This window comes from Argentina anserina, chromosome 3 (genome assembly GCF_933775445.1).
Source record: "Argentina anserina chromosome 3, drPotAnse1.1, whole genome shotgun sequence".
NCBI lineage: Eukaryota > Viridiplantae > Streptophyta > Magnoliopsida > Rosales > Rosaceae > Argentina > Argentina anserina.
Window position 1 is genome coordinate 27,421,449 of NC_065874.1, and position 24,039 is coordinate 27,445,487.

The following is a 24,039-nucleotide window of genomic DNA, read 5'->3' on the forward strand; positions in this document are numbered from 1 at the left end:
GCTGCGCCGACGAGGAACGTCGACGGGAAGATGTCGGAGGCCAGAGACGACGGTGGCCGGCGGTGGAGAAGAGAAAAAATTTCTAGGGCTCTAAAAGTTCAGGGTTTTAGAGCAACGTGCTGATAACGTGTTTCAGGATGAAATAATTGTGTATTATTGAATGATATGGGGGCCTATATATAGGCATTACAAAACCACAATCCCGTAGGATTCGAAGTCCTAATTTATTACGGAGATGCTAATCTATCTCCTAACAGGAAACCTATTAGGCTAAGACACATAGAAGGGTAGAATAGTAATTCTCCCGGAACAAAGATATTTAAGTACATAAATGGCCTATTAATTTTTAATTTTTTAAGTAGTTTATGCGTTAAGAAATGACAGAATACTATTTATATAAATCTAATCGTCATAACTCATAAGACACCGCAAATTGAAAAGAACAGAGTTTTAAAAAAAAATCCATTGTATGTTACAATGAATAGCTCTAGAGTTGATGAGTCTGTTGCTTCGTTGTTCCACAATGACAAAATTCTGCAAGTAGAGAACCTGTGATAAATACTAAGCATTAGAAACGATTCGATAATAAATTTCAGGGTTTCAAGGACCAAATCTAATATACCGGTCTAGATCTCTATTTGACGTGTAAGTGAATGAGTATGTGATCGACTGATCCTCTTCTTCGATCAGTTCTTCCCATGAGGTGTCACTTGTTATAAAATCAGATATCATTCATTCCGACGAACCACAATTATATAACTTCATCATATAGTTAGAACAAGATTGAATTTCATATACTAAGCGATACTATATTTACAGGGGCATTTGTCATTTAGTCAGCAACTCGAATCATCACATAAATTTTATAAATAATTTGTCTCGGATTGTTTATACAGTAACTGCTCTCATAAAATTAAAAGGCATCAAACATGAATGATGAATCACACCAGACATGGAGCATCAAGAAAATTACTATAAATCATACTTTTCCAGAACTTCTTTGCCCCAGATATAAAAGAAAGGGAAAAAATGATCATTGGAGAAGAGGTAGTTTTAAAACTCAGAATAATTTTCAAAGGCAAACAAAATGACTGAATGAGGATTCCCTCAAGATGCATATGGTCGATTTGATCATTTGAAAGAGCAAAATGGAATACAGATTTGATATATATATATATATATATATATATATATATATATATTTTGTCAAATTGCTTTAATGCAGAAAATGTACTATGCACTCAGACTGATGTATACTACTCAGAACTGAATCAAGTGTACAATATATCTGCTTTTTTTCTTTGATTATGAATAGTTACATGTACCCTTTCCCCAGAAACAGACGTATGAATTACCAAGAACAAGAAAAAGAATTATCATCAAGTACAGAATACACTAGAATTGTACTATTGAGGATTAAAGTAATGGCAATCACAGGAAGCCTAAAAATCAAGTGTTTCCCAATATTATACTGGAATAGAGACTAGTTGGTCTCTTGAAATGCAAGCAATGGTGGAGCAACACAGCCAATCATATGAATTTATATTCATCAACTTTTGATGCGTACCCAGATTTCCACTTGCAGCTACAGAAAAGTTGCACTAAACAAGTGCTTAAAATCATCGACAAAATCAGATTAGTAGAATTAAATATGGACATCAGATACAATGCACTAACTGATATAGTATGCCCAATTGGGGCAAACATAGAGTATAAAAAATTTCGAGGAGATTAAGATGCCGAAACTATAAATTTATGTAGGGAACAAGAAATCATGCCTATTCAGAGCTGCATCAGAATATGATCCAGATTTATTTGTTTTAATGAGGTTTTCTTGTATCTGTGCTGTGTTTCAATGTAATATCAACCTATTCAGGTCCAAATCTGGTTCAATGGATTATACAGAGTTCCTAAATTTACCTAAAATAAACAGCTGTATATTAACAATGCATACAATTACAAACAAGTTGTGCATAGATTATAGTAGAGACGAGAAACTTACCCAATGTGTACATAGAGACATATAATAGCTAAGCAAGCAATGAAAATAGAAACCTTAAACCCCAGTCCAAGGTAGGCTTCATTGCAGTATTATATTGTCACATAATACAGAAGACTTGGAATACCTAGCTTGTGTCCTTTCAGGTCAGAACTAAGAAGGATACAAATTTATGGCTCCATGTATGTATTCATTATAAAATGAAACTATGAAAGCACCCGTTCCTTGGTTCCTAGGGAGAATAAAAGAAGAGTAAAAATTGTCTCCAACTTGATTCTTGGTGGAGTAGATGCTAAGAAATTCTTGTTAAAACATCTGATCTATCATTTCTTATTGAATTACTGTTGCAACTTGTCATGGATCACCCAGATCCCTCCAATGCTGGGATTCAATAGTTGAATCAAACTTTCAACAGATTATTTGTGTTTAACATCACAAATAATTTTATTTTATGTGAAAATAGCTAAACTATCTAGCAAAATAAAAAATATATATTGGTAGTGATAGAGGCAACAATATATAGTCTGCAGTCTGCACATATCAAATCAAGCCCTTAACACTGCTTATATCTTACAAAAGCTGCTAGTATTGTTCAGTTTGCTGAAAATTTCTAAGTTGATGTAATCTAAAGCACAGCTAGTTGTAGATATTATCTTCAAGTTTATGTGATCCAATATTTGATTACTTGCAACAACGAATTTGCTAATCCATTAGTAGTTTCTTGTATTAATGGAAATAATTTACTAAATGTAACCTAATAGAAACTTGATGCCCTCGATTGTATGTTTTAGTACTACATGTCAAAGTGTTTTTATTCAGATTTATCAGTTTTGTCCAATACCTCATTACCTCATATCAAGATATTATACATGTATATCATATTTCTCTACACAATTCCTAAAATTGATGATCCAACCAAAAACCTATGATGATTATATCCTCTCATCCTTCTCATTTCTCTTATATGGCAGAAACCAAACAGTTTTGTTGCACATGTCTGTTGTATGCAAGCAATTTCTCACATCGAATAGGTTTCACCGTTCACAGCGATAGTGTGAATGAATAGCTTTGTCTCAAACACATGCACATGAAGCAATTAGGGTCCATCTAATTCCTTCTCCACCAAGTATTAACGGAAAAAAAAAACTAAACACATTTTTCCGAGTAGAATGTATGAAGCTGTTATTATCAATTCCAGAAACATAGCCTTCTAGGCAATATTACAAATAAACCCAGCCATACAGCATCACATGGACTCCTTGATACATAAAAGATGTCGAGAACTGCAGCAACTGCTGAATGTGTTGTTTTTGAAAGTCACAATAAGCCTGATTGCCAATGCTAGTTTGAGCAAGCAGAGATTTGGGAAAGCATAACTGTATATGATTCTCATGCATCAGTGTTGTTTAAATATCACTCTCAGATTCAAACCACTATGATGTACATAAACACTAGATAACAGAACTACAAACTTGTCAAACTGAAAAGCATCTACAAACCTTTATTCTGCAAAGTCAAAAGCATCTTTCAACAATTCATAACCTGGGTTGATATCCAATGTCAGTTAGCTTTGACGAACATCCATTTTCTACAGATAGACAGACATGTACAATCACGGAGGGATTGTCAAAAGGCCACAAAGTCCTATTGTTTGCAGCATGCCTGCACACTATGCAGCTTTAAACTAAAATCTTTCTGCCTGGAAATTAATTATGCCACTGTGACCTGGAAATTGCCAATTTGTCATTATAACAGGAGAATATTAACCCGAGAAAGAAAGCAAACCCCTGAGCAAGCTTGAGCGTTAAGGAATTGCGAGTGTCCAAGGAGAGCATTTCTATGATTAAGGGGCAAGTCAATTACTGTTTCTCTAATAGTAGTTAAACAATTTTTTCAATGGGGTATTTCCAGAGCAAAAGTTATAGAATGATAGAATTACTCATCAAGTTTCTCTGTACAATATATATAATTTGACTCAATAGGGTCTCTTGAGAGTTCACAGAAACAAACCTTGACAATGAATCGTGTTTATCTCTGGTCCAGTTAGTTCTATTCCATCATCAGTCAGCAATGAAACTCCGGATGATGTTATGTTGAAAGGGAAGGCAAGAGGTGGTGATATTGGAGATTTGTCCAGCTTGATGAACCTCTTTCCTACAAGAGAAAACAGAAAAATTGATTCCACAAATAGGGGGATGGGGCTGGTGTTCTAGTATCATCATCTCATGAGAAGGTCAATATATACAAATAGGATGTCTTTGAGCAAGTTTTCTTTTCCTCTATATGTCTAGGCCATGAACTGTTATGAAGATTGTCCATTTAACAGAAGATTCCTGGATTAAAAGAGGCTACATATATATTGCTACAATGAAACAATCAAAATGAAGTATAAGATTGTTGTTTCCAAACTTCATAAGAGAAATTGACCAAAAGGAAAAGAGTAACCAAGAACCAAAACTTTAAAATAACCAAGGAGCAAGAGTTTTCCTCATGACAGCGTAATCTTTTCAAGTCAAATGTCTATTGTACAAACCAGATTTAGCAACAAGCACAAGGCGTATGGTGACAGCACGAGCCCAGTGAATTCCCAAAGCAGGAACAAGATGGAAGTCATGTCCAGTACGATCATCCAGTCTTTTCCCTGCTATGTGCTGCCACAAATTAAATATAGCGCATTCAGAACTCACATGTTGAAAGTAACAACTAAATCGTACTTCCATACCTTGAAACGAATACTGGCAGACTTCATCATGACTTTGAGATCTCACTTGGTTTGTAACAACAACAGGGATTCGTGAAAATTCAGCAAGTGACCTAGATGCAATAAGCAAGTAAAATGAAATTTATCTTGAGCAGAGGCACATTCACCAACACCAAAGAAGTTCCACTAATATAGGAATCTCACTTAATGAAGGAGATATGCCAACCCAATAAATGTTGCCTAGTGGATCCTAGCACACGTTCCCTGGGGAATTATTAGCATTTAGTAACACCTTCGAAATTGCTCATGAACCTCCAAATCAACACTACTTTACTTAATAGCTAGGAAAAATAAATTATAACGTGGACAATAGTCACCATACCTCTCAGTGAATTCAGTAAGTGATGTTGGCCGCATAACAAGGAGCCTACCAGCCATCTGCAATGGAAATAGAAGGATCTGTTAACTTCTAGGGATTAGAGAATATCTTCCGTTTAACCAAGCACATATACTCTATTCAAAAGACAAGTGACTTATTCCAATCAGCACACCTCTTGCGCTAGTCTTTTGTTGTTAAATATTTCTGGGAAACTCTTTGCTCAAATCTCTATCATCCTAGGAAGAAAGAGAAAACAACGCTAAAATTTTCCCTATGCTTTGACAACATAGCAGGAAACAAGAAACTTTGCCACAAAGCAGTAGACAATATTACCTTGTTGAACTGAATTTGGATCCTACATCTATATACATAACACTCCCACCTAAAACCTCCACAAGATGCCGGCAATGAAGCCAACAACGCAAGCTTCAGGCAAAACTACAATCAAGAATTCAAGATCATAATTCAGTCGGATACCAAACGATGCATTAACAAACGCACATGCTTAATTTCGACAAAAAAAAAAATCAACCCTCATAACATTGGTGAAGGAAATGCACCTGTGTTTTGCCAATCCCAGCAGGGCCAACGAGCTCAGTGAGAACCCCAAATGGGATACCACCACGCAAAGCCTGGTCTAGCCCTTTGAGCCGACTCGGTAGGTGACCTCCCCTATGCTCGGTCGGGTCGGGTCGGGTATTCGGTCACTGATGCAGGCCCAAAGAATTTTAGCCTTTATAATAATACATCCCAATTTAGACAAGGGGCCCAGTTTGAACTTTGAAATAGCTTTAAAAGGAGGTGCTTGTATTGATCTCGGTGTTTTTTGAAATTGAAATTACACAGTCCAGATTTTCAGGTATTATCTTCGAAACCAAGAGTGAATTCTATCTGTAAGTTTCAGGGTTTTCACGCTGTTTCTGATTTGGGTTTTGGTCAAATTTTGGTTGGATTAAAGAATTTGTGAGTTGGTTTCTGTTACTCAGATTTGTAGTCTATTTGGGATCTGTAGGGTTTCTGCTGCTAATGGGTTGGTTTTTCTTTTGCATCGTCTATTAATGTACTAGCTTTGGCTCTCAGAAACGAAAGGGAGATTATGTTGTTTTGATTAGATTGAAATTATAGAAATTAGAGAAATGGGAAATGAATGGAATTTTTTTGAAAGATTGAGACTTGAAACATATGAGAATTTGAGAACACAAGAATATTTGTTTGTTTTTTGAGATTGGAAACTGTGAAGGATCCTTAACTTTGTCGAGATTGGATTTTTGGTGGCTTGGGAATAGAGTTGTGTTTGGAACATTCAGTCGGGGTGTTTGTGTAGAATGGTTTCGTGTCTTTGCAGTAGTCATAGATTATGTGGTTGTCTCTGACCCACTACCTATGAAAAACCATGTCAATATCAGTGTTTGTTTTCTGAACAATTAATAGTGAGTACATATTTGATTGAAATATGGGAAAGGTGAGATTACAGAAACCGCCACACCGTCATTGAGATTGGCACACATACATAGTAATGCAATGCGTAAGCATTGGGCTGCACTTTACTTTGTCTTCAGCATTGGCTTATAAAATAGTTGAACACAAATTTAGCATATACAGTGGTCGGTGGGTACTGTAGATACACGATTCATGTCTTTTTATTTCTTCTTGTTTTCCATGGGTTTTGTATATGTAAGGGCTGTGCCCTCCCTTCTGCTATTGCTCCCTTGCCTTTCGTTAACTACACTTACGTCAGGGGTTAGGCTCCATGAACCCCAATTTGTTTGCTCTAAACTTCATTCCTGTGTTTCAATTTTGGTTCCGTCAATTTCACTTGTATGTTTCATTTTTTTCCTCAGCATAGCTAGATAATTTCTATTGACCAAGCCATACTCAACTAACCTATTTTAAGGAAATAATGAAAACTATTATAATCTTTTGCCACGCAGAAACGTTTGGGTTCTTTACTTAGTATGAATTTGATGCTAAATGATTAATCTTATAAGCAGGACTGAAGCGTGGAGATTTAAGGTGTCCTGGGCGTTGAGGAAGCCAATAGAGCCACTCAAGACACCAAGCAGCTAAAGAGAGACCATCCACTCCAAATTTGCAGGTATTACAAATCCATTTCTCAACATCATCGTATAATTTCAATGTACATTAGAGTTGGGTTTCTGATTCTTCTATGTGGTTTTTGATATCAAGTCAAGATAGGTTGCTGCTCTGTAGATATTTTCAAATGCCTTAATGGAGAGCAGATCTCACTTATCTCTTTTGTAGTTTTGATCAAATTACAAGACTCAGGGGGATGAGTGAATCACCGGTAAGCGAAACGGCATCGTCGAAGGGGACGGATGCGTCTCGAATTGGAGATGTAAAGCAATGGCTGGCTCAGGAATTCTCCCAAGCCGGAAGGGAAGTACCCGATTTCGAATACACCCCTCGCTCCGTAGCAGTTTTACGCAACCTTGCCACTCTTTCCCAGTCCCAGACTCAAGCCTCCAAGATCCTCGCCTCTGATTTCCGCCTTAAAGCCTCTGAGTACCGGTCCCAAGGTCCCCCTCCCCTCTCAAACCATTCTCATCTTTTCTTCATGTAATAATAATAATAATAATGTGAAATTATTGGTTTCAGCTGCGAGGATTCGGGAGATTTTGGAGAGTGTGGGGTTAGCACAGGAGGGCTTGCCCTCCAATGTTGTTTCTTCTGCCCAGGTTTTAGCCAATGTTGCTAATCTATTGAATATAAGAGACACTGAGATTAGCAGGTCTGCTTTTACTTTTTCTTTGCATCATTCTAGATAATTCTAATGTGTTGATTGAATACTTGGCTGAATGGAGATTTTCTTCTTTGGGTTCTAGTTTTCTTGTGGCTATGGGGGATATATCCTTGAGGAAGACTGGTGTGGAGGAGAAGAGGACTAAGGCGCAAAAAGAGTCCAAAATTCTTCTTGATTATACTCGAAAGGCTATTGCCAGGTTGACGTATTTGAAAAGGTAATGTTGCAGCCACTGAATGTTAAATTGTTGGAGTGAATTTGAATATAGTGTTTTCGCTCAATGTATTCAGTTTTAACAATGGTTGCAGAGCACTTGTCCAACTAGAGGATGATGTAGGTCAATGTGAAGCGCATATCGATTATTGGAAGACCAATTTGGGGGTGATGGTGGGTAAAGAGAAACAATACAATCTACAAACTGCCAACTATAAGGTACTTAACTTTTGTTCATGTTACTGCTGTTGTTAATATCATGTTTTGAAAAAGGATATATGATATGAATGAATAAGCAACATCTAATGGATTAAACCTGAAGTTGAAATCTACAAACAAGTGTTAGTAACTTAGTTTATGTGTTGGCTCTTAATGTTACTATTGCTTGTAAATCAAGTTTATATGTGTGGAAGTAACAGATAACTAGAATATTGCATGCTAAAAGGCCACATGGTAGAGTTACTGCAGTCATGTAACCATGGGGGTAATCAATAGGAGTATGTTATGAATCATACAACCAGACTGATCACACCAAACCCAACCGAATCTTTGAAGTCTGTCTGTTCCCCTTGCCTTGTATACGAACATGTCGGTTGATTCTTTGGGCATCAGCACTTATGAGTACAAAACTAATTGATATGAAGGAAAAAAACCTTAGAACCATCTAATTTTATGAATCAGGTACTGTATAGAGTGATCCTATATTTGGTCTGATCAACATTTAATAAGAATATTATTTCATAAGCATTGATGCAGTCATAAGGGCAACTTGTAAGCCAGAAGTTTAGTTTGAAACAGGTAGCAGACCCAGTGTTCTAAAAAATAACAATGAAGAACTGATATGTGAACGTCGGTTTAAGAAGTTAGCATATACATGTTATATTTTACTATGCATGGGCATCATAATGGCCATTTTGCCGCAATTTGTATTTGTGTATACATTTCCTGAAGGACATAAACGTGGAGTAGATTTAAGGAGATGTTGGTTGATGTCGATTTATGGGTAAAGTGCAAAATCTATAGTAGAAGGGTCTTTGATGTTGTAGAAGGCAAGGAGATGGATTTTCTTGGAGGACTGTTTTGGGAAATTATGGAATTTTATCTTGTTGAATTGGCTGGCGGGCAGCAGATTTTGTAGTGAATTTGATAGGATTCTGGTTATGGTGAGGTTTCTAGTTGGTTTAGTCATCTGGTTCATGGCTTGTGTTCTTATGTATTTCTCTGAACTCATATTCACTGACTGTGCTCTTAATCAATCATGTTTATTAGCGTCCCAAGTTTTTAAAACTTCCGAAGTATATATATTAAATAGTAGGTTTGCATATATAGTATGTAAAATGTCCATAAAGATATATCATTACATATATTGATATGAAGACAAGAACATAGGATGGCTGTTGGCATCTGTGGCTTATCATAAATTTAAGTGGGAATATATTACAAATGTTCAAAACAGAGGATTAGCTTCTATATTAGGGCAACCTGGGCGTGATGGTTTGGCTCCGTGGTTGACAACAAACATGTTTTCTGTTTTGAAAATCATCATGTGTGGCTTTGCCATGCCCTGTTGGTTGCCAGCTAGGCATTAGTGTGTTAAGTGCTTAGCTTTTTTTTTCTTTTTTTGGTCTGAATAAGTGCTTAGCTCAAGGAAGAAATATGTGTACTCTATGTAGCTCCACTATGCAACTAAGGTTCACACATTTAAACAAAATATAGGTACTGTATGAACTACAGTTTTTCACTACATGTATCATAGTATGCTTCTGTTATCTTGAGTTATCACTATTGACAGCTGAAAAATATTCTTGAATCTTTTGGTAAATTTTCTGAGATATTATCTTATGAAGCTAGAGAAAAAAAAATTAGATTGATTGTCATAGGATTGCAACCCCATTGAGAAGTTCTGGAGGGCAATTGCATTTGCAAGGCCTTGATCTTCAGTAGTGTGGGTAGTGGAATAATTAATCACTGATATTTCTGTCTATGGCCAAAGATTTCAAGGACATTATGGGAACTTGACATTCATTATCTACATTGGATTGTTGTGAATGGTGATGTTTGATGTTTGGAAACTAGGGGTATCAATGTCACAGTTTAACTGGGCATTCCTATCTATTGGAGGAAATAAGGAAAATAAAAGTGAAACTGAAACATGTGCGCATCAAAAATGTCTTTGGTCCTTGATCAGTATTATTGTTTGGAAACCTTGTCTGCTAGAGTATCTTAGTTTTACGGGGTTATCATTGTTCGTTTGCTATCAAACTAGGTGATAGAAATCCACACGTTTGTCATATATCAGAGAAATTCTGGTAGATGTTAAAGTTTATTAATGATTGTTGAATCTTGATCTGTCAATTTGTAAGTAAATCCTTGTTTATCAGTTTTGAATAAGTGTGATTTGAACTGCTTGGACAGACTACTCTTACTCGTGTGGGCTATACCCCCGAGATTAGCCATGGGCTGTTGGTTGAATTAGCTGAGCACCGTAAGGAATTAGAAAAGAAGACAAAACCTGTTCTTGATACTTTGCGAAGCTACCAAGACTTGCCCCCGGTACTTTTCTAACTTTATTATATGGTCAAATTTTATTTTGTTCCAGAAAGATTGCAAATTGTAAGGTACGTGTATCTGCAGGATAAAGCTTTGGCTGCTTTAGCAATTGAGGAGAAGAAAAGACAGTATGCTGCTGCTGAGAAGTATCTCGAAGATGTGTTGCATTCAGCTCTTGCGACTTCAGAGTAGTGCGAGGAGGCTTGTACTTGACTCCAATATTGTTGTAAATTTGTCAGCAAAGAAATGGGAAGGGGTTGATGCTTTTTTGTTGATATTTTGATTGAAGGACAAATTGAGGTCTCATGACGTTCGTTGTAGTGTTAAAATTTGCATTACTTATCTCAGTTTATATTGATTATCTCAGGCTTGTTGCCAGAAAAATGTGTTAATTCAATTCTTGTGCCCTTCCACCAAGGTTTTGTATAAAGGAATCGTAATGATCTGGAAGTTGAAGCACGATCTCAAATCAGGAATGTACTGCCCGTTGTATCAAAGTTCGATAAGAGAACAGGTCTTAGGCCACGTTTGTCATTCAAGATAGCTATTATTTAGGATATTAATAAGATTAAATTAGGGTCATATTTGATTTAGTGATCTATTTTCATGTGTTCGGAACAAGATTCGAGCTGAAATGGATAAGTAGAACAATAGGATCCTTGTTCAAATTAGACGCAAAAGTGATCTCAACTTCCCTACCCAACTCGACTTACCCAAGTCCATGGCCTCTCCACACCCAAGCTTTCTCCATTTCACTCTCCTCAAGGCCAACTTCGGCTAGGCTAAGCCGCGGCGTCATAGGTCTCGGACTCAGGTTCTCCTTTCGAATAGCTCTGTCAACGAAGTCGAAGATAAGCATAGTTATGGAGGTTGACTTGGTAATCTGGATCTCTGGGATACATTGGATATGGACTTCTCAATCACCCCGAATTAACATTGGGTGAACTGGAGCCAAAGATGGAAAGATCAGTAACCAGTGGTTGTAGAAGTGAAAACTTATGAAATTTGTAGAAGTTATATTAGGTATAGCACTACTAGTACATAGAAACATGTAGAGAAATACACCCTTGATCTACATGATAACTCAACTGAAGAACTAAATTTTATAATGTATTATGGTCAGTCAAGTGAGAAACAAATAAACAAGTAATTAACTGGCTAGCTAGCTACAGTATGTAGTATGTATGTACAAAACACTGCGAGCCTCACAAAATAGAGATGGTAGAGCTAAATTAAACTGAACCTTCTCAAATCTAGGGTTTGTATACTTATAAAAGTGCAGATAACCCAACTTTGTGCGTGGCCAGTGTTACGCATAGGCATGATGAACCTAGAAGAAATTCCAGTTTCCATATATACTGTCAAACTGAATTCAGCAAAAGCTTTACAACCCTAATTATTAAGATCATACTTGTTTTCCTTCATTCAACTGACAGAACATGTAAAACGTCGTACATTGCTGTCCATAAATCTGAAGTAGTCTCTTTGTGAACTAAGCTTGATTAACATAGCTCCTGGATTCTCTTCACTCCATTTAATACCTTCTCTCTGGAAATATTTGATGACAGATTGCTTCACAACTGGCTTGAGTGACTTCCCTGCACCATGTCCTGTAATAACCCTTATGAATCGAACCGATTGTGTCTCTGTTCCGTACTGAATGTGCATCTTTAAAAGTTTCATGGCTTGGTTGACATGTTGCCCATGCAGGTCAACTGTCATCACACCATCTTTTATACCCTTATCCCTGTTTTTAAAGATCTCCTAGCTTGCTTTTTCGTCCGCTTCTGTTGCCATTTTTGCCTTGGCCTGCTCCGATAGATAACTTACGTATGCCCGAGATCCATTTGAATACCCCGTGGCAGCTTTCTCATTGTAGGACTTCGCTGAATCCCAGTGCTGCTTTGCAGTACTTCTACATGCATCATATTCAGCTCCCTTAGCAACACCAAACTTGGGCACCAAAGATTCTTGCGATTTCTTGACACTGTGCTTGCAAGAATCCATAGTTCTTGGTTTTTGATCTTGATGATTTCTCTTGGAGTTGTTAAACAAAGATGCCATCACCATCTGGGAAAGATTTTCACTGTGAGCTTTAGGAGGACCAACAAGAACCTCGGCATAGTTCTTGCGGGAATGTTCTGAAGCGCACTGTTTCTTCCTTGAGGAAGAAGATAGATCGAGCAACGCATCCAAGGCCTTTTCAACCTCGTACCCACACCGACCAAGGACTTCTTTAATCACACCCAAACTTATCTCCGACTCGTTTCCGAACATGGAGCAAAGAAACTGTTCGACGTCCTCAGCAACATGATCCATTTTCAGAACGCTTAGTCGTCGTGGACATCATCATCTTTCACGTACGTACGCTGTAGACCTAGGGCTCGACTTCCGTCCCCTCAAGCTTTCTCACAACCGTCAAAAACTGGTGGCCTGAATGAAAACCTTAAACCCTTCTACTTCTGCGATCGATCACTCAAACAGCAGTTTCTAATTTTCAACAGACCGTCGATCACTACCAATGTTTTAAAAAACTCGCCTCAAGGCTCGCCTGAGGCTTAAAAAGCTCAACACTTAGTCGAAAACGCCTCGCCTTTCTGAAAAAGGTGTACATGCGCAAAAAGCATTCCACTAAGGCACAGAAAGCGCAAAAAACGCGCACCAATGCGCAAAAAACAGGAGAGGAGCCGCATCACAAAACCCAAAGAGATCAAAACTTCATCAATTCAATAAACTAAGAACACAAACACGTAGATCACGAAGTGGAGATGAGAATCTTTACCATGAACAACCCAATCGGTGGTCAGAGACGTCGGAAAACGCTGCAAATTTGCCGGAAGAAAACCCAGAACAGTCGGTGCTTCCCCTATTCGATTCTCCCTTCTCCGGCGGCGGTAGGTCGAGGCATGACATGGGGAGGACGACAGAGAGGACGAGGTCACAACGGACTGGTGCGCTGGCCGGAGATGGCCTGACGGCGGCGGAATCATGTCGGGAAGTCGCGCGGTCGTTGGGTTGCAAAGGAATAAGGTCGGGACTCGGGAGCTCAATCTGTTTTTGGGATAAAATGAAGCTTCTTGTTTTTCTTTCCAATATTAATCATAGCCAATTTACTGATCCAATGGCTAGGATTTAATTGATCAATTTCTACGGCTAAGATCGCACCGTAACTAATTCCCATTTTCCAAATACATTCCTTATATTTCCAAACTTTAATATATTAACTCTGGAACCTATAAAATTCTCCAAAAATTTCTACGTTCTCGTCGTAAGGTATACTTTAATATCAAGCTCTTCGATCAACAGATTCACTTAATCGAAACTCACAAATAATATTTTCAAGCATTTACTGAATTAATCACCGAGATTATAAAATAATCACCATACGATCTCAACTTAGCTCGTCAATAATTTCGGGGCTTACAGTAGATCAAGTTATGCTGGTAAACTTTTTGAATTGTATGGTTCTAGACTTTTGCTACTTTACTTAATATATGTATGCATGACAATTGTTGTGTTTTATAAGCTATTCTTCAAGTAATATGTATAAGAATAATAGTTACACTTAAATAAGTTTATTTATTTTTTTTATGTTGCAAGGCTTACGCCTTTTACGCTTTACGCCTTAAGACTCTATACTCTCGGAAAAACGCCTTGAGGTACGCCTTAGCGTTTTAAAACACTGATCACTACAGTACTTTAGGGTTGAGAACGTGAAATATATAAATAGTTGCTTGAGGCTCACTCTTTCCTGTAACACAATGTATTAAGACAAACTATTAAAATAATCAGATTCTCTTTTTTTTTCTTTTTTTTTTTAAAGAAAGGGTATAAGTAGATTAAGTTGCACTCTTTTTTCTTTGTTTTAAAGAAAGGGTAGATTAGGTTACACCATTTTTTGCTATTAGCACACCCATGAAAGAGAATGGAATGAATTTAAGTACAAAAGCTATGTGAAGGAAAGTTGTGATAGCAAAAAAATGGTGTGTTAATAGCATGAATCACCCTTAATTTAGTGCCTAAGCAGCTTGATGTAGGAAACCTATCGTTCACTACCTTGATAACACAACGTACTTATTTACTGATCGGGCCTACAAAACTCTGCATAGCTTCTCACAACAAAGACGCGAGAACACATCACAATTTATGACATATTGACCCTCATTTAGAACTCGATCAGCATGTACTTCTACTAAAACCTACAAATATACATGCCATAATTATAGTGACAAAAATTTAATTGCTCTCAACAATGAACAAACATGTGATCGAGTTTCCATACACCATTAATGGCAATGGCCTCTAACTCAAACACTTGTAGAACATGCGTATGAGGTAGAAACACTACTCTCGCATCAAAAATGTGATAAGAAACTAGCTAAAAGTGGATAACGTTTCTGGACCGCTAACCTTTTTTATGTCTTCATGTTTCCAGTTGAGAATAATTGCAGTACTTGCCTCATTGACTCATTTTCCTTATATGATTTCAATTATGCCTATAAAAACAAGCATCTGTAAGAGAAAAACACCATTTCAGTTTCTCTCATTATCAAACAGACTATGGCTATGTTGAAGTGTTTGCTTGCAGCAGCTTCGGTGTTCATCTCTCTTTTGGTTCACGGCGTGGCCGGTGATAACATGACTACTTGGTTTACTGGTGCGACTGCGTCGTTTTACGGCGACATGCGTGGCAGAGGAACCAACCGTACGTACTGCACTTGGTTAATTTCATTCTATTTAGCAGATTAGAAACTCCAAATTATAACCTGGTAAATTGAAGTACATGTCATTATGATTTGATAGATGGGACCTGTGGCTACGGTGATCTGAAGAAACAAGGCTATGGCTTAAAGACTACAGCTCTCAGCGCAGCACTCTTTAACGACGGCCTTGCTTGTGGCGGTTGTTACGCGCTAATGTGTGTCGATGATCCAAAAGGGTGCTTACCCAATGCTGGTGCTGTCTTAGTTACAGCAACCAATTTTTGCCTCTCAAATTATAGTAAGCCTCCAGAGGGCACCAACAACTGGTGCAACCCACCATCGAAACACTTCAGATTGTCACTACCGATGTACACCAAAATCGCAGACAGAAAAACTCCGATGGTACCAGTTATGTATCGCAGAGTCCCGTGTGCTAAAGCTGGAGGAGTAAAGTTCCAACTGGTGAAGGGCGATTCTAGTATGATGTGTGTGTTACTGTACAATGTCGCCGGTGCCGGTGATGTTTCTGATGTCAATATCAAGGGTTCTGATAGTTCCGGTTGGCTTCAGATGACAAGAATTCAAGGCCAAACGTGGCAGATCGCAAACGAGTTACAAGGCCGAAGCTTGTCGTTCCTAGTTACCACTAGTGATGGGAAGATGGTAGAGTTTGATAACATTGTGTCCAATAATTGGCGATTCGGTGAGACCTATGATGGGATCAAAAATTTCTGAATGGGACGAGATAAAAAGTATTTATTAATGAGTCCAATGGTGTACACCTATATCGTTGCACCAATATTGTGCAGGTATAAGTAAGTACCGCTCAGAAAGATGCGGTCAGTAGTAATTGGTACACTATTATGATTCTCGAACAGAGAATTGAATGTGTTCTTTTGGATGAATTATAATTGCATCATTAGGTAAAAGTTAGTATTTTGAGGATATCGAAATTGAGAATGAGCTAGGGAGACTGATTGAGCATAAGACCAGCCGCACTCATAAAATGAGTTTGCTCAAGTAAATAGTGGGTCCGGATTTACTTATCGATTTCAAAATTTACTTAAGTAAATCGATTTTTCAACACACTTATTCATAATTTGCTTAAGCAATTCAATTTTGTCTTGTTGTGAAATGATTAAAAAAATTTACCAGATATATTTACAACCAATAATAATGTATCACGTGTCGTTATTGACTCGATATTATACAAGATTTCCGATATATTTTCGACTAATAAATAATTGACACGTGTCACAGTCACGGGTCATTGTCGGTAAAATAATTGGACCAGATTTCTTGTGAGATTTTCGACCAATTGACTATATATGGTCTAATATCACTCATTATATACTCACACTATTGTGAAGAATCATAACAGATTTATGATCTTTCTATTTAAATATTTAGCAACATTTCCTTGTTCATGCACCAATAAATCATTTCAGCTTCCACAATTTTTTCAGGCAGAGACAATTTCAACAAGAAGATGATGACCATATGGAGTAATTATTCGTTAATCAGGTGATCATGGCGGAAGCACAACACGACGATGAACTAACACGGCCAAAAACCAAATAAGCCAGGTCAGAGGCTATCTATGGGACACAATCAAATGGAAAATTACTTCATCGAACGTTCAATCTTCGACGCGCAAGACTTTCGCCGGAGGTACAGGATGAGCAGAGACCGATTCAACATTATCATGACAAACCTCTACAACCACACCAATCTTGGCACCAAAGAGAAGACGCCACTGGTTTGCTAGGGCTACTTCCCTAACAAAATATAACCTAGACTCTACGAATGTTGGCGTACAGGTGAACTGCAAATCAATGTACTAAAATTACAAGGATGGAGGAATCGACTACCCTCCATTGTATGAAGGAGTTTTGCAGGCAAGTGGTTCACCTATATGGTCCAAGATACCTCCATAATCCAACACCGACAGACCTCACGCTACTAGCTAAAGGTGAATGCTGAGGTTTTCTAGGTTTGATTTGAAGCATCGACTGCATACACTGGGAGTGGAAGAACTGCCAAACCGCGTATCAAGGGGCATATTCAGGTCGAAAGAGTCGCCTAACAGTTAACCTGGAGGCCGTGGCCTCCTATGATACGTGGATATGACACAGTTTCTTTGGGTGTCCTAGAGCTAAAATTGACATTAACATGCTCTACCTATCAAATGTGTTCTCAGAGATCCTTACCGGTCCAACTGCCATCTACGAAGTCCACAGACAGAGGTACTCGATAGCTTATTATCTAGCTGACAGAATATATCCAAGGTACTCTACATTTGTCAAAACAATTTTCAATCCCCATACACCACAAGATAAGCTCTTTGCAAAGAAATAAGAGATATACCGGAAAGATATGGAAAGGGCCTTTGGCATCTTGCAATCTCGATAGGAAATTATACGACACAGTTGTACAATGCACCACAAATCGGTAATGACTACCATCATGGTAGCTTGCATTATATTGCATAACATGATTGTTGGGGAAGAGTACGTAGAGGATGAGGAGGATCCGGAAGAATATGAAGAACAAAAGACTTGCAAAACTCATTGAGGACTTTCCAGGTTTATGATGGGTCGGTGGATGTACGAGGGAATCAAATTCATTTTGAGCCAATCAATAGAGATGAAGCCAATATACAACGGTTTCACGACCGTGTTGCCGATCTCGAATCCGTTTACATCCATAGAGAGCTCCAGACATATTTGGTGAAGCACATTTGCGTTTGTGTTTAATTATTAAGCTTGTGTTTAATTTAAGTATGTATTTTAATTTAATGTGTATTTCAATTTCATCTTAATAAATAAATTACATTTTTATTTCTTGAAAAGTTAAATTACATAAAATGTAAATTGTATAAAATTAAAATTTAGTACAATACTATCATGGAAATAGCACACGACTTGGGGCACTTGGGTGATAACAATCCGAATTATTTCATCGCTAGGTTGATTTTAACTAGCTCATCCATCATTAAGGATTGCTATTACTCCCCGTAATTTTTAAGCTCACTTTCATTTTGTGCTAACCTCTTGGCGTGTCATGATACTTGGTCACTTACAATGGTATGCAAAACCTTAACTCGTTGCTCAATAAGAGTCTTACCATGTTTTTTTTGGCGCCTAGCTTCCTTTTCTACCTTGGTTCCCATTGGTCTAGGCGGACTCGAGGAAGCTGCCGTGTTGTTTTGAGATGTCTCATTCACTTAGTCGTCATCCAAATTGATGGTTGGAGATGATTCAGTTGCGGAAGGAGTAACATGGTAACTACTTGCATATGGAGATGAAGTAGTAGGTAGCACCACAACAAAAGTTAGATGATCCTTAACCACTTCCCAACATTCAAAGTGTATAAACTTTTTCTTCTTGGCATTACAGTAACATGATTGAGCTTGTCGTTCCTAATGAAAAACTTATATTAGGTACATATTTAATTACATAATTTAGACAAATTGGATAAAACAAATAATGTAACCAAATTATATATATTAAAATAAATAATGTAAACAATGTTACATATTTAAACAAATTAGATATATAAATTACACAATTTAATTAGATATATAATCGAATAAAAATTATAATATATGATAAAACAATGTAAACTTACTTCGTCCATTAACGAAGTGCCGCTAGCTACACGTTACTGTGCCACCACCAAACAATCGCCTCATTTTTGCAAGAGTAGATTGAACTTGTTTTAGTGAGAAGCAAGCTTGATTTGGGTCCTCGGTTCCTTCAGAGGTTTCTCACACAGTCCTAGCACCTAATTTTGCATATAATCGACATGAATTGTCTCCCACAATTTGTCCCTCTTTTGTTTATTACCGTCATATTCATCAACGCTATGACAAACAAAAGAGATGCACATTTGTAAATCATCGGAAAGAAGCCAATGGGAGCCTATGTTTTGGAAAAGAAATGCTAAATGAAATGAGAGAGGAGATGGAGGAAGATGTGAAATTTGTTGTGCACAAATTGGTGTGAGTTGATCAAAAATTAAAGGGGAAAAATCCTCAAATGGTACCTGAATTATGACTCAATGCACATTTTGGTACCTGAACTTTCAAAACTACCCAAATGGTACCTAAACTAATGCTTTGTTAGCCATTATAGTACCTCCGTCAGATTTACCGTTAAAATAGGGGTAAAATCGTCAAATATATTTGTTTTATGCTTGAAATAATAATAATAATAATAATAATAATAATACATCATCGCTAGTTCCTCATAGAGTATAAACAACAGTAATTGAGCTTTCGCCAAAAACCCAAAAAAGTTGTTGTTCTCTAATTTTTTATTTTTTAATTTATTTTTTTTAAAAAAATAAGGCTTTATTCGTCATACATAAATTTTTTGTGCTTGAAATAATAATAATGTATCATCGCTAGTTTCTCAGATAGTATAAACAACAGTAATTGAGTCTTCACCAAAAACCCAAAAAGGTTGTTGTTTTCTAATTTTTCATTTTTTTTATTTAAGAAAGTTTTGAAAAATAAAGCTTTATTCGTCAAATATAATTTTTTTATGCTTGAAATAATAATAATGCACCATCACTAGTTCCTCAGAGAGTATAAATAACAGTAATTGAGTATTCGCCAAAAACCCAAAAAGGTTGTTGTTTTCTAATTTTTCTTTTTTTTTATTTAAGAATTTTTTTTTAAAAAGACTTTATTCGTCAAACATAATTTTTTTATGCTTGAAATAATAATAATGCATCATCGTTAGTTCCTCAAAAAGTATAAACAACAGTAATTGAGCCTTCGCCAAAAATCCAAAAAGGTTATTGTTATCTAAATTTTCATTTTTTAATTAAAGAAATTAAAAAAAAGGCTTTATAGATTAAATCAATTAAAAAAGTATGTTTGACAATTTTACCCTCATTTTTAACGGTAAATCAGACGGAAGTACTATAATGGCTAACAGAGCATTAGTTTAGGTACCATTTAGGTAGTTTTAAAAGTTCAGGTACCAAAATGTGCATTGAGGCATAATTCAGGTACCATTTGAGGATTTTTCTCAAAATTAAAGTAGTATTTTTAGGCAATTTTTTTGGAGAGATGAGAAATTTTTTGGATTCTTTTACTATTTCATTAGTTTATTTCCGTTCTGATCACATAGTAACCGTTGCCTATGAATCCTGATTATTTGATCGAATTTCTGATTTAAAATTGAAGGCCCCAATTTATTAAACCGTTGGAGTTTAATTGCCCAGCCGTTAAGTCACGTGTCACCCATTGATTGGTCCTTTTTCTTTTTTAAAACTCTTTTATTCACGCTTGGATAGCACGCGCCTAACAGAAGAAAAAAAGAACGTGCCTTACGTCACCCACGTTCTGTGGGCTCCGCTAGCCAGGCAAACAAACGCCGGAGCAAAGTTTGCTCGAGCGATCGCGCGAGCAAACCTCCTGGGTTGACTGGGTAAGCACCATTGTCGCCGGTGCAAGCTCAAATCTGGGTTTGCTCGAGCAAACCTAGCGGTCCTACCTCCGCTTGAGCACCGCGGGGTGTTCTGCTTCCCAGTGCAGATGCTCTAAGAAGACGAAATCAGAACGTTTGCTTGTTTAGGATTAGATTACACATCACATCACCAAAGATTATTAGGATGCAAACTCATATTCAATGAACAAACCATCAATGTGATGAACATCATGGACACGGTGTTAGTTTGTTGTCGATATGCCTTTTTTTGTGTAGATATAAGCTTTCCTAGTCTTTTAATCATTCCTGAGCCACTTTTTTTCGCATCAGATCGATGACAAACTATCTAATATCTAGAGTATCTGATTAAACACCTAATAGAAAACCAAATGGCCAAGCCAGTAATAACAACCAACATGATGACCAACCCGATTATATATGGCAAGCGATTTCTCACCCTTCCGCCTATTTGCAATTTTGGTTGCAGTACTTGTTGTGGAGCTACAGGTTGAGGTTTTTGATTCTTAATAGAATGCGAGAAGTTACCTCATCATTGTTGATAGGAGACCCTGCTGCTTCAAGTTCATCAGCTATTTCTCGAGCCTTTCTGCGGTAGTCTTCCGAACTAAAATACTCGAGGTTTTAGAGGCGAGCCTTGAGCTTCATCACATGAGCTTCTGCAGATTTGGCCAGAACGTCTTCCAAGTGCACCCACAGAGCTAGTCCACTTTTGCATCCTCTAGTGTATTGGAGTAGCTAGGGAGATAAGTTTGCATTGATCCAAGTCAGGAAGACTTGGTCCCTCTGTATCCAACTAGTATATGCAGGGTTTTCGCGATTGTTTTCTTTCTCTTCTTCATCGGTAGTCAGGAATTGTGGCGGGCACTGCTCTCTTCCTTCGGCATTATTCAACATAGGCCTTCAAAACTGGGATGAACAAGGACTTCGCTCCAGAGTATGTAATTATTCTCGCTAAGTTGGATTGGCATGAGTTGAGGCGCTGGAGATTGAAGAGAGATTGGACATGCCATGACAGGAGGCATGATCTTCAGCCATGTCTGATGCTAGCTCTTATTTAAGTACATTGGATGACTTTACTTGCGCGCATGGTATTAATATGGATACAACATAAATGTGTGTTACATTTGAACTTGGTTTACAAATCCTAATTGAACTCGTATATCCTAATTGAACTAAATCATGAGATTTTTTTATAGGAGTTTTGATAATTAAGGGGATTGAAAGACCCAAAATGTTAATTAAAGCCCTTAGATTGAGCTTTTGATAAATAAGAACATGAGTAAAATCTGTACCCTTTAAATTTTAAGTTATTACGAGTGTGCTACTAACTCTAGCTAACTTATCTCTCATAAATTTTACATCTTTTTCCAACTCTCTCTCTCTCTCTCTCTCACCCAACGTCACCCTTATTGTGTCCTCTAGGGGTGGGTACGGGACGAGATGAGACGTGATGGGGCATATCTCACGTCCCATCACACTATTTTGAATCAGGACGGGACGAGGGTTTTTAATAATGCATCCCACTCGGGATTAATCCCAGTTGGGACGGGACGAGATCGGGACGGGTCGGGACAAATCCCACATTCCTATGAAATTAAATAAAAACCTATATTTTTACTTTTTCATTAACAAAGTAACATTTAATAATGAAATTTTAACCAAAAAAATACATATTATGTTCAAAAAATTATAATTTACCATTACTATTTGAGTTGATATAATTTTGGAGTTATTAAGAACATAAATTAGTTTCATTTTAATACAAATATATAAGAATTTTAAAGTTTTTATTAAAGGTGGGACGGGACGAGACGAAGTGAGATAAAAATTATTCGTCCCACGTCCCGTACCACTATTATGAAACGGGACGGGATCGGGACGGGACGAATATTTTTAGACCTCCGTCCCGTCCCGTCCCTTTGAATTTCGGGACGGGATCGGGATTTCCGTTTTTTATGCCCACCCCTAGTGTACTCTGCAAACTCGTCGTCGTCGTCATCCTCTGCAGTCGTGCACGACCCTGACAACATCAACTCATTCATAAAATCTAGCCTGAAAAGGACTCTCACTCTACATGTAAAATTTCAAATTGATTTTGTTATGTAAGCTAAGATCTATGAGATTTAAGATTGGACATATCAATTTCTAGAGTTCTGAATCCAATTTATGGATTTCATTCATGTAGGTTGGTTGTGTTTGCCTTCTAGTCAAGTGCTAGGTTATTAAGGTTGAGAGATCTGCAGGCATGTATCTATATGGAGCATGAACTTTCAATAGTTATTTGGTTAGAAATCCTATGAGTTAAAGTTGTTTGTGTTTTTAATTTGGGCTTTTCAAACTCAAAGTATTGAGTAACTATGTTTGTAACCACTTTTGTAACTACGTAAGTAACTGTTTCAGAAACTAAAATTATGTACTATACAATATTATTTGATTTCATGATTGTTCATACACGTAACTATGTAAGTAACTGTGTCGGGAACTGTGATATGACTATGACCTTGCTTTGTGTAGTAAGAATCCAAAAATGGCGAAAAGTTTTAATGGCTCACTCGGTGAAACCTCCACTAAAGGCTCACACGCCTCGAGCTGGATAAGTAACTATGTGAGTAACAAGATAGGTAATTGTGTGAGTGTAAAGTAATTGTGTATGTAACTATGAAAGGAAATATGGTCTTACATGAACATATACTAATAATATTGAGTAACCATATTGACATGGTGTAACTATATTGGTAACTGTCTTGATAACTATATTAGTAACTCTATTGAAATTGAGTAACTATTAGTAACTCCGTTGGAATTGAGCGTCTTGATAACTATATTGGTAACTATATTGGAATTAAGTAACTATTAGTAAATCTGTTGGAATTGAGTAACTGTCTTGGTAACTATATTGGTAACTTTGTTAGAATTGAGTAACTGTCTCGGTAACTATATTGTTAATTGTCTAGTGATGTCAAAATAAAAAAGAGACAGTATAATGGAGGTGATGAGGTGAATATATAACGAGTAATTATATTGACATGGTGTTACTATATTGGTAACTGTCTTGGTAACTATATTAGTAACTCAATTAAAATTGATTAACTATTAGTAACTCTGTTGGAATTGTGTAACTGTTTTGGTAATTATATTAGTAACTCTATTGGAATTGAGTAACTATTAGTAAATCTGTTGGAATTGAGTAACTGTCTTGGTAACTATATTGGTAACTTTATTGGAACTGAATAAATGTCTCAGTAACTATGTTGCTAATTGTCTAGTAATG

The 24,039-nt window shown here is 37.0% G+C and overlaps 4 protein-coding genes across 6 annotated transcripts; 2 read left to right on the top strand and 2 right to left on the bottom strand.

Annotated features, from left to right (window-relative positions):
• Positions 1-3,763: 3,763 nt before the first annotated feature.
• Positions 3,764-7,202, bottom strand: LOC126787372 (DNA repair protein RAD51 homolog 2). Its single transcript, XM_050513269.1, is given in 11 exon segments — positions 3,764-4,153; positions 4,533-4,630; positions 4,632-4,650; positions 4,722-4,813; positions 4,905-4,964; positions 5,083-5,138; positions 5,252-5,315; positions 5,413-5,465; positions 5,467-5,517; positions 5,640-5,756; positions 7,155-7,202. Coding segments are annotated over 11 exon segments (816 nt in total). The 3' UTR covers positions 3,764-3,995.
• Positions 5,920-10,878, top strand: LOC126786497 (AUGMIN subunit 1). Of its 3 annotated transcripts, none has more exons than XM_050512338.1 (8): positions 5,920-5,938; positions 7,071-7,174; positions 7,342-7,616; positions 7,696-7,828; positions 7,923-8,057; positions 8,149-8,272; positions 10,469-10,606; positions 10,688-10,878. In XM_050512338.1, the coding sequence occupies exons 3-8, from the start codon at positions 7,370-7,372 to the stop codon at positions 10,793-10,795; spliced, it is 885 nt and encodes a 294-aa protein (XP_050368295.1). In that variant the 5' UTR covers positions 5,920-5,938; positions 7,071-7,174; positions 7,342-7,369; the 3' UTR covers positions 10,796-10,878. The 3 variants fall into 3 exon arrangements, with proteins under 3 accessions (XP_050368295.1, XP_050368294.1, XP_050368296.1); XM_050512337.1 differs by lacking the exon at positions 5,920-5,938 and adding an exon at positions 5,954-5,972; XM_050512339.1 differs by lacking the exon at positions 5,920-5,938 and having other exon boundaries at positions 7,360-7,616.
• Positions 10,879-12,367: 1,489 nt separating this feature from the next.
• LOC126787373 (SMR domain-containing protein At5g58720-like) lies at positions 12,368-12,922 on the bottom strand. Its single transcript, XM_050513270.1, has one exon. It carries the CDS (start codon positions 12,920-12,922, stop codon positions 12,368-12,370), a length of 555 nt encoding a protein of 184 aa, XP_050369227.1.
• Positions 12,923-15,163: 2,241 nt separating this feature from the next.
• LOC126787374 (expansin-A23-like) lies at positions 15,164-16,041 on the top strand. The gene is made up of 2 exons (XM_050513271.1): positions 15,164-15,308; positions 15,407-16,041. Exons 1-2 carry the CDS (start codon positions 15,164-15,166, stop codon positions 16,039-16,041), a joined length of 780 nt encoding a protein of 259 aa, XP_050369228.1.
• The last annotated feature ends 7,998 nt before the right edge of the window (positions 16,042-24,039 follow it).